The sequence below is a fragment of the Rhinichthys klamathensis genome, unplaced genomic scaffold (assembly GCF_029890125.1).
Source record: "Rhinichthys klamathensis goyatoka isolate OS25496 unplaced genomic scaffold, OSU_Roscu_1.1 h1tg000577l_1, whole genome shotgun sequence".
In the NCBI taxonomy this organism is placed as follows: domain Eukaryota; kingdom Metazoa; phylum Chordata; class Actinopteri; order Cypriniformes; family Leuciscidae; genus Rhinichthys; species Rhinichthys klamathensis.
The window spans coordinates 92,501-104,147 of NW_026607041.1; the positions used below are offsets into that span (position 1 = coordinate 92,501).

An 11,647-nucleotide genomic window follows, 5' to 3' on the forward strand; every position below is an offset into this window, starting at 1 on the left:
CATTTAGTTCAACATGTAGTTCTATTCCAAAACGAGTTCAGCTGCCAATTTTAGAAGAATAATTACCCATTCATTAGTAAATGATGACAGCAAAAAGAGACGTGCAACACGAGCTGAAGGAGATGTTTTTACAGTTAAGGCTCGTTCACTCGAGTGATGATAACCATAACTGTAATAATAAACATTTAGTTCTAAAAATTATTCTAAATATAAAAGAATCACAACTCTAACCTTACAAATGCATTCATCAAATATGATATTAATCCACATTTCATAAATGCTTGAGTCACTTTATCACTTTTTAAACCAGATTCTAATATATATATATACACACAACATGTAGTGTTTCTATTCTAATATCAGAATTTTCCTAAACGATTTCAACTGCTGATTCAGAAGTTTTTAGAAGAAAAAAAAATCCCAGTTCTGTTTTCTAAATGATGATAGTTTATTTTTCAGAATATCTCACTTCAGTCTCAACTCTAATTCTAGAGTTTTAAACCAAGTGTGTGACTGATGATGAACTCTGAGTCTGACCTCGTTACGCGTCTCGCTTCATCCCTCAAGACCGCTTCCCAGTGAAATAAACAGTTGGGTTCGGGAGTGGAAACTGAAAGGATCGTTTTATCCTTCCGCCAGCGTCTTTTATCTTGCGTCATTTACTGGTAGAATTTCCTGAGAGGCTTAAAATACCTCCGGGAGTTTAGAGGTCGGACTGCACTTATTTATCTGGGTAGATTACATCTGGGCAGAGCAACATGTTCATAAAACTCAATCTCATGGAGATATTTCTGTGTGGAAATGATTAAACCCCCGGCTGAGCGTTTAACCCTCCAGCAATGCACAAACAGTGACAGATTAGATGAACTAATGGGCTCCGTCCCAAACCCTAGTGATCTTCCTCACTGCCTACATAGACATCAGCCTAAAACCCTAGTGATCTTCCTCACTGCCGACATAGACATCAGCCTAAAACCCTAGTGATCTTCCTCACTGCCTACATAGACATCAACCTAAAACCCTAGTGATCTTCCTCACTGCCTACATAGACATCATCCTAAAACCCTAGTGATCTTCCTCACTGCCGACATAGACATAAATCTAAAACCCTAGTGATCTTCCTCACTGCCTACATAGACATCAACCTAAAACCCTAGTGATCTTCCTCACTGCCGACATAGACATCAATCTAAAACCCTAGTGATCTTCCTCACTGCCGACAAAGACATTAATCTAAAACCCTAGTGATCTTCCTCACTGCCTACATAGACATCAATCTAAAACCCTAGTGATCTTCCTCACTGCCGACATAGACATCAATCTAAAACCCTAGTGATCTTCCTCACTGCCTACATAGACATCAACCTAAAACCCTAGTGATCTTCCTCACTGCCGACATAGACATTAACCTAAAACCCTAGTGATCTTCCTCACTGCCTACATAGACATCAACCTAAAACCCTAGTGATCTTCCTCACTGCCGACATAGACATCAATCTAAAACCCTAGTGATCTTCCTCACTGCCTACATAGACATCAACCTAAAACCCTAGTGATCTTCCTCACTGCCTACATAGACATCAATCTAAAACCCTAGTGATCTTCCTCACTGCCTACATAGACATCAACCTAAAACCCTAGTGATCTTCCTCACTGCCGACATAGACATCAACCTAAAACCCTAGTGATCTTCCTCACTGCCTACATAGACATCAACCTAAAACCCTAGTGATCTTCCTCACTGCCTACATAGACATCATCCTAAAACCCTAGTGATCTTCCTCACTGCCGACATAGACATAAATCTAAAACCCTAGTGATCTTCCTCACTGCCTACATAGACATCAACCTAAAACCCTAGTGATCTTCCTCACTGCCGACATAGACATCAATCTAAAACCCTAGTGATCTTCCTCACTGCCGACAAAGACATTAATCTAAAACCCTAGTGATCTTCCTCACTGCCTACATAGACATCAATCTAAAACCCTAGTGATCTTCCTCACTGCCGACATAGACATCAATCTAAAACCCTAGTGATCTTCCTCACTGCCTACATAGACATCAACCTAAAACCCTAGTGATCTTCCTCACTGCCGACATAGACATTAACCTAAAACCCTAGTGATCTTCCTCACTGCCTACATAGACATCAACCTAAAACCCTAGTGATCTTCCTCACTGCCGACATAGACATCAATCTAAAACCCTAGTGATCTTCCTCACTGCCTACATAGACATCAACCTAAAACCCTAGTGATCTTCCTCACTGCCTACATAGACATCAATCTAAAACCCTAGTGATCTTCCTCACTGCCTACATAGACATCAACCTAAAACCCTAGTGATCTTCCTCACTGCCGACATAGACATCAACCTAAAACCCTAGTGATCTTCCTCACTGCCTACATAGACATCAATCTAAAACCCTAGTGATCTTCCTCACTGCCTACATAGACATCAACCTAAAACCCTAGTGATCTTCCTCACTGCCGACATAGACATCAACCTAAAACCCTAGTGATCTTCCTCACTGCCGACATAGACATCAACCTAAAACCCTAGTGATCTTCCTCACTGCCTACATAGACATCAATCTAAAACCCTAGTGATCTTCCTCACTGCCTACATAGACATCAATCTAAAACCCTAGTGATCTTCCTCACTGCCTACATAGACATCAACCTAAAACCCTAGTGATCTTCCTCACTGCCGACATAGACATCAACCTAAAACCCTAGTGATCTTCCTCACTGCCGACAAAGACATCAATCTAAAACCCTAGTGATCTTCCTCACTGCCGACATAGACATCAACCTAAAACCCTAGTGATCTTCCTCACTGCCGACATAGACATCAACCTAAAACCCTAGTGATCTTCCTCACTGCCGACAAAGACATCAATCTAAAACCCTAGTGATCTTCCTCACTGCCGACATAGACATCAATCTAAAATCCTAGTGATCTTCCTCACTGCCGACATAGACATCAATCTAAAACCCTAGTGATCTTCCTCACTGCCTACATAGACATCAATCTAAAACCCTAGTGATCTTCCTCACTGCCTACATAGACATCAACCTAAAACCCTAGTGATCTTCCTCACTGCCGACATAGACATCAACCTAAAACCCTAGTGATCTTCCTCACTGCCGATATAGACATCAATCTAAAACCCTAATGATCTTCCTCACTGCCGACATAGACATCAACCTAAAACCCTAGTGATCTTCCTCACTGCCGACATAGACATCAATCTAAAACCCTAATGATCTTCCTCACTGCCGACATAGACATCAATATAAAACCCTAGTGATCTTCCTCACTGCCGACATAGACATCAACCTAAAACCCTAGTGATCTTCCTCACTGCCGACATAGACATCAATCTAAAACCCTAGTGATCTTCCTCACTGCCGACATAGACATCAATCTAAAACCCTAGTGATCTTCCTCACTGCCTACATAGACATCAACCTAAAACCCTAGTGATCTTCCTCACTGCCGACATAGACATCAACCTAAAACCCTAGTGATCTTCCTCACTGCCGACATAGACATCAATCTAAAACCCTAGTGATCTTCCTCACTGCCGACATAGACATCAATCTAAAACCCTAATGATCTTCCTCACTGCCGACATAGACATCAACCTAAAACCCTAGTGATCTTCCTCACTGCCGACATAGACATCAATCTAAAACCCTAGTGATCTTCCTCACTGCCGACATAGACATCAATCTAAAACCCTAGTGATCTTCCTCATTGCCTACATAGACATCAATCTAAAACCCTAGTGATCTTCCTCACTGCCAACATAGACATCAATCTAAAACCCTAGTGATCTTCCTCACTGCCGACATAGACATCAATCTAAAACCCTAGTGATCTTCCTCACTGCCGACATAGACATCAATCTAAAACCCTAGTGATCTTCCTCATTGCCTACATAGACATCAATCTAAAACCCTAGTGATTTTCCTCACTGCCGACATAGACATCAACCTAAAACCCTAGTGATCTTCCTCACTGCCGACATAGACATCAATCTAAAACCCTAGTGATCTTCCTCACTGCCGACATAGACATCAATCTAAAACCCTAGTGATCTTCCTCATTGCCTACATAGACATCAATCTAAAACCCTAGTGATCTTCCTCACTGCCAACATAGACATCAATCTAAAACCCTAGTGATCTTCCTCACTGCCGACATAGACATCAATCTAAAACCCTAGTGATCTTCCTCATTGCCTACATAGACATCAATCTAAAACCCTAGTGATCTTCCTCACTGCCAACATAGACATCAATCTAAAACCCTAGTGATCTTCCTCACTGCCGACATAGACATCAATCTAAAACCCTAGTGATCTTCCTCACTGCCGACATAGACATCAATCTAAAACCCTAGTGATCTTCCTCATTGCCTACATAGACATCAATATAAAACCCTAGTGATCTTCCTCACTGCCGACATAGACATCAATCTAAAACCCTAGTGATTTTCCTCACTGCCGACATAGACATCAACCTAAAACCCTAGTGATCTTCCTCACTGCCGACATAGACATCAATCTAAAACCCTAGTGATCTTCCTCACTGCCGACATAGACATCAATCTAAAACCCTAGTGATCTTCCTCATTGCCTACATAGACATCAATCTAAAACCCTAGTGATCTTCCTCACTGCCAACATAGACATCAATCTAAAACCCTAGTGATCTTCCTCACTGCCGACATAGACATCAATCTAAAACCCTAGTGATCTTCCTCACTGCCGACATAGACATCAATCTAAAACCCTAGTGATCTTCCTCATTGCCTACATAGACATCAATATAAAACCCTAGTGATCTTCCTCACTGCCGACATAGACATCAATCTAAAACCCTAGTGATTTTCCTCACTGCCGACATAGACATCAACCTAAAACCCTAGTGATCTTCCTCACTGCCGACATAGACATCAATCTAAAACCCTAGTGATCTTCCTCACTGCCGACATAGACATCAACCTAAAACCCTAGTGATCTTCCTCACTGCCGACAAAGACATCAATCTAAAATCCTAGTGATCTTCCTCACTGCCGACATAGACATCAATCTAAAACCCTAGTGATCTTCCTCACTGCCGACATAGACATCAACCTAAAACCCTAGTGATCTTCCTCACTGGCGACAAAGACATCAATCTAAAACCCAAGTGATCTTCCTCACTGCCGACATAGACATCAATCTAAAACCCTAGTGATCTTCCTCATTGCCTACATAGACATCAATCTAAAACCCTAGTGATCTTCCTCACTGCCGACATAGACATCAACCTAAAACCCTAGTGATCTTCCTCACTGCCGACATAGACATCAACCTAAAACCCTAGTGATCTTCCTCACTGCCGACAAAGACATCAATCTAAAACCCTAGTGATCTTCCTCACTGCCGACATAGACATCAATCTAAAACCCTAGTGATCTTCCTCACTGCCGACATAGACATCAACCTAAAACCCTAGTGATCTTCCTCACTGCCTACATAGACATCAACCTAAAACCCTAGTGATCTTCCTCACTGCCGACAAAGACATCAACCTAAAACCCTAGTGATCTTTCTCACTGCCGACATAGACATCAACCTAAAACCCTAGTGATCTTCCTCACTGCCTACATAGACATCAATCTAAAACCCAAGTGATCTTTCTCACTGCCGACATAGACATCAATCTAAAACCCTAGTGATCTTTCTCACTGCCGACATAGACATCAATCTAAAACCCTAGTGATCTTTCTCACTGCCGACATAGACATCAACCTAAAACCCTAGTGATCTTTCTCACTGCCGACATAGACATCAATCTAAAACCCTAGTGATCTTCCTCACTGCCGACAAAGACATCAATCTAAAACCCTAGTGATCTTTCTCACTGCCTACATAGACATCAATCTAAAACCCTAGTGATCTTCCTCATTGCCTACATAGACATCAACCTAAAACCCTAGTGATCTTCCTCACTGCCGACAAAGACATCAACCTAAAACCCTAGTGATCTTTCTCACTGCCGACATAGACATCAACCTAAAACCCTAGTGATCTTCCTCACTGCCTACATAGACATCAATCTAAAACCCAAGTGATCTTTCTCACTGCCGACATAGACATCAATCTAAAACCCTAGTGATCTTTCTCACTGCCGACATAGACATCAATCTAAAACCCTAGTGATCTTTCTCACTGCCGACATAGACATCAACCTAAAACCCTAGTGATCTTTCTCACTGCCGACATAGACATCAATCTAAAACCCTAGTGATCTTCCTCACTGCCGACAAAGACATCAATCTAAAACCCTAGTGATCTTTCTCACTGCCTACATAGACATCAATCTAAAACCCTAGTGATCTTCCTCATTGCCTACATAGACATCAACCTAAAACCCTAGTGATCTTCCTCACTGCCGACATAGACATCAATCTAAAACCCTAGTGATCTTTCTCACTGCCTACATAGACATCAACCTAAAACCCTAGTGATCTTCCTCACTGTCGACATAGACATCTACTTCTTCAACAGTGTAATTGCATTACTGTACGAATGACTCTATCTTAAAAGTATTGCATTACTAATTACTAATAACTCTCTAAATCCCATTTCAACCTTGACCAACTGAACAACACAAGGATAGACACGAAACTTCATTTTTTCATTTAAATAATAAAAATTTGCATACATTTTTCTTGGATTGACCAAACAATTTAAAAGGAGAAGGTTACATTAAAACATACATTGTAACATTATACGCCAAATTTTGATGTTAAATCCACTGTTGTTCTATACGGTATTTAATGAAATTACATCCAAGACTGATCCATTACCTTTACAAGGGAAAAGTAATTAAATTACAGTAATTAATTACTAAGTAGTGCATTACACCCAACACTGTTTTGTTTTTATATACTTTTTGCATCTTTAATGTTATGGTTATCAATCACTTCAACACTTCCTATTTTTATATTTACTGCTATTTTTTTAATATATGTTCTTCTATTATAAACTGTTTAGAAAACACTAAATTATTTAAATGTATAACATGTTTTCATTATTCAGCATGCTGAAATTGTCTTGCATTCACAATGTAGCTAAAAGTAATTCCACAAATATTTCAAACTTAATTGCCCACAAAAATATGAATTTTATTGAAAGTACAGAAATATTCTCATGTCACAAACCTTTAACAGCTGTTGCATTACATCACACACAACTCGTCTGTTTTCGGCTTTGTACTAATGTACTCAAAACTACTCAAGTAAGAAAGTTTTATTTATAACTAGCAGCATTTTCTAGATTATTTTAAAACTCGATATGTAATGGACCTCAGTAGTCCACAATCTCAAATCTAAAACTTATAAGACATATTTTTTATGAAAATATTTGATATTGTATTGATAGATATAAATAATATTAAGATAATCTGTGAACGAGGAATGAAAATGATAAAAATAGCAATATTTTCTTCCTCAGTATTTTTGTCTTATTTTTCCCAGTACAAATATCTTAAGTCTTATTTTCTGAATAAAATATCAAAATGAAGCGAGTTTGATCTTAAAACAAGAACATATATCTGCCAATGGAGTTAGAAAAATAATCTTAATTCAAAATAGAAAACAAGATTATTTTTCTGACTCCATTGGATATTTGTTCTTGTTTTAAGCACAAACTCGCTTCACTTTTGTAAATTTTTCAAAACACAAAACTTAATCTCTTATGTAATTTTGCTACTTTGCATTCGGGTACATAATTTCTATTTAAAAATCCATAGTTTTAAGTAAGAAGATGGAATTTTGTAAGTGTGTTAAGACATAAGTATCCAAAATACACATAATTTATTTATTTTTTAGAAATTTTAAACCAAAAATGTAAGCGATATATCCATTTAAACTCAACTGTTACACCTTTTGCGCTCAGGTTCGTTTTGAGCCGAAAGTGAACTGGGGCTTTACACGTGAAATTATGCAGGGGGTTTTAAAAATAATATGTATGTTTTGTAAATTTAGACTGTTTTGAGCAAGTTTCAAATGAGTCAAAAGTCAATGGAGTTCATTCTGGAAATTCTCATATTATGTGTTCTTATACATTTCAGAATAAAGTATTCAAATAAGATTTATCATAAATATAGATAAAAATATATTTTTTCTTGCATCTGTTTTTTGCTGTAGTTCTTAAAAAAGTTTGAATTCCAAAGAATTTCCATTTTTTTAGTAATAAAAAGGGGGGTAAATAAAGTAATAGCACGGTAAAAAACAAAACATGGTAATATTCAATATTCAGTTTGTGCATTCACTCATTAATGAGGAATTATTGATTTGATACAATATGGTTTTAGTTGAAAAATATTAAATTGTGATTTTTTTATAAGCTTCCAATGAGTCCAAACTCTATACAGTTTTTAAGGCATTATGAGGGTTAATAATGTTTAGATATTTGTACTGGAAAACAAGTCAAATACACAGGAAGAACATCTTTTTACAGTGAGAAATATAAAACGACTAATTTCCATAAAAATATAATTCTAACTAAAACAACATGCACGTGTTAAACATAACTTTCCTGTCCTTTCCAGACTATGAATGCTTGGAAGTTTCCCGGTGGTTTATCAGATCTTGGAGAAAACATCGGTAAGATTCAGATCCAGAACTCATCGAATTGAAACAAAATCATAATTTCAGATATTCCAATCATACATCCAAAAGTGCATTTATAAGATCATCTTCTAAGATTTGAGACCCTCAAGACATTCAGTTACAAAAAACCCTTCTTTACTACACAAATGACTTGTATATAAACTGCTTATTGATTACATTTTTACATAAATCACAATGCTATCTCTGAAAAATAAATGTTTTGTATAAACAAAGTAACATTGTGTTCACATGCTGAACAAGACAAATCATTTCATTCAGAACTTTTTCATCCTACTGTATGTTTCTCCAAATCTCATGATATAAGATACAGTAAACAAAGTTATTACAGTGTTAATAACTGTAATATTTAAAGTGTAATGTGAATTTATTCCAAGAAAGTTTCTAAAACGGTATTTATCTGCAGCTCAGATTCTACTTATATTACTCGTACATCTACACTGTAAAAACATTTGTGAATAAACAATATTATTGGAGTATATTTTACAAAAAAATACTATTTAGTCTTTATACTTCAAAATTAGATGTGTTGCTTGCAGATTCTTTGTGATTATTTAAATTTACTAGCGATTTCTGAGTGAAAATTGTTTCTACACCAAATTATTTTCAGTGTAAAAAAACAAGAAGAAACTGCTTAATCTTTACACTGCAAATTTTTTTTATTACTTAGCATTTTTGTCTTGTTTTCCATATCGAAACATTCTTAAATCAAGATGCATTTACTGGAGAAGCAAAATGACTGAAGATATTAAGTCTTGTTTAATGAAAAAATCATTAAAATAAAGCGAGTTTGTGCTTAAAACAGGAAGAAAATTCTGCCAATGGAGTCAGAAATAATCTTAATTCAAAGGGAAAATTAGATGATTTTTCTGACTCCATTGGCAGATATTTAAAGCAAAAACTTGCTTAATTTTGATACATTATTAATTTATTATTACCTTTATTTGTTATCATTTTGATGTTATGGCTTACAGCTTATGAAAACCCCAAATTCAAAATTAGAATATTGTGAAAAGGTTTGTTGTTTGATCCATAATCATCAAAATTATAACAAATAAAGGCTAGAAATATCTCACTTTGCATGTAATGAGTCTATATAATATATTAGTTTCACCTTTTAAAGGATTAGTTCACTTTAAAAAAAACTTTTGCTGATAATTTACTCACCCCCATGTCATCCAAGATGTCCATGTCTTTCTTTCTTCAGTCGAAAAGAAATTAATGTTTTTGATGAAAACATTCCAGGATTTTTCTCCATATAATGCACTTTGCTGGGCACCAAATGGTTCAAGGTCTAAATGACCGTTTCAGTGCAGCTTCAAAGGGCTTTAAACGATACCAGACGATGAATAAGGGTCTTATCTAGAGAAACGATCGGTCATTTCAAAAATAAATAAAAAAGTTAAAGTTTTATAGGCACAAATGCTCGCCTTGCGAACTCTCCTGTTCGAACTCGTTCATCAAAATGAACGAATCTTTTTTCGAGTCAATGACTCGAAAAAAGATTTGTTCATTTTGATGAACGAGTCAATGACTCGAAAAAAGATTCGTTCATTTTGATGAACGAGTCAATGACTCGAAAAAAGATTCGTTCATTTTGATGAACGAGTCAATGACTCGAAAAAAGATTCGTTCATTTTGATGAACGAGTTCGAACAGGAGAGTTCGCAAGGCGAGCATTTGTGCCTATAACACTTTAACTTTTTTATTTTTTTTTGAATTGACAGATGGTTTCTCTAGATAAGACCCTTATTCATCGTCTGGTATCGTTTAAAGCCCTTTGAAGCTGAACTGAAACGGTCATTTAGACCTTGAACCGTTTGGTGCCCAGCAAAGTGCATTATATGGAGAAAAATCCTGGAATGTTTTCATCAAAAACATTAATTTCTTTTCGACTGAAGAAAGAAAGACATGGACATCTTGGATGACATGGGGGTGAGTAAATTATCAGCAAAAGTTTTTTTTAAAGTGAACTACTCCTTTAAGTTGAATCACAGAAATAAATGAACTTTTGCACGATATTCTAATTTTTCGAGTTTCACCTGTAATCTTATTTCAAAGGGAAAATTAGATCAAATTGACTCCATTGGCAGATATTTAAAGCAAAAACTCGCTTAATTTTGCTACATTTTTAATAAAACAAGACTTAATATCTTCAGTGATTTTACGTCTCTAGTAAATGTATCTTGATTTACGAATGTTTAATATTTGTGCTGGAAAACGAGAGTATTTTCTCAGTTCTGACGGGACGCTTTGTTCCAGGAGAGACGGCCGTTCGAGAGGTTTTCGAAGAGACCGGGATCCGATCTGAATTCCGATCTCTCCTCAGTATTCGCCAGCAGCACAATCACCCGGGAGCGTTCGGGATGTCCGACATGTACCTGATCTGCAGACTCAGCCCGCTCTCGTACGACATCGACTTCTGCACGCAGGAGTGTGTGCGCTGCGAGTGGCTGGACCTGCGCGAGCTCGCCGACACCAGCGAGACCACGCCGATCACCAGTCGCGTCGCCAAACTCCTGCTGTACGGACTGGGAACGGGCTTCCACAACATTGACCTCGCGATGGAGACGCTGCCGGCTGTTTACTCCGGCATGTTTTATCAGCTTTATCACAGAGACACCACACACTCTTCACAATAAAGATCCCAATTAGAACCGGGAACGCCTATATAGAACAATTTGAACACTTTATGCCAAAGGAGAAATGTGTTAAAGTCCCCCTGTGGTGGAAATCCAGCTTTTAATGTTGTTTATGTGTCTATGTGGTGTTTTTAATACGCTTAAACCATGTGTAAGTTCATAAGTCGACAGCATTGCTGTGTATTTTCTGCTTAAAACTGCAGTGAACCAAAGACAGTCTCAAAAACACGGTTTGAAATCGCTGGTGTTTCTGACGTCACAAACGACCTTGTAACCAATCAGATCAACGTGTGATCGTCAACCAGTGGATC

At 37.5% G+C, this 11,647-nt stretch overlaps 1 protein-coding gene across 1 annotated transcript in view; it reads left to right on the top strand.

Annotated features, from left to right (window-relative positions):
• nudt6 (nudix (nucleoside diphosphate linked moiety X)-type motif 6) overlaps window positions 1-11,358 on the top strand; it is a 15,919-nt gene extending 4,561 nt beyond the window's left edge. The window contains exons 4-5 of the mRNA XM_056239976.1: window positions 8,616-8,670; window positions 10,957-11,358. Of these exons, the coding sequence (XP_056095951.1) occupies window positions 8,616-8,670; window positions 10,957-11,336 (435 nt within the window). The 3' untranslated portion in view covers window positions 11,337-11,358. The remainder of the gene's footprint in view (window positions 1-8,615; window positions 8,671-10,956) is intronic.
• The last annotated feature ends 289 nt before the right edge of the window (window positions 11,359-11,647 follow it).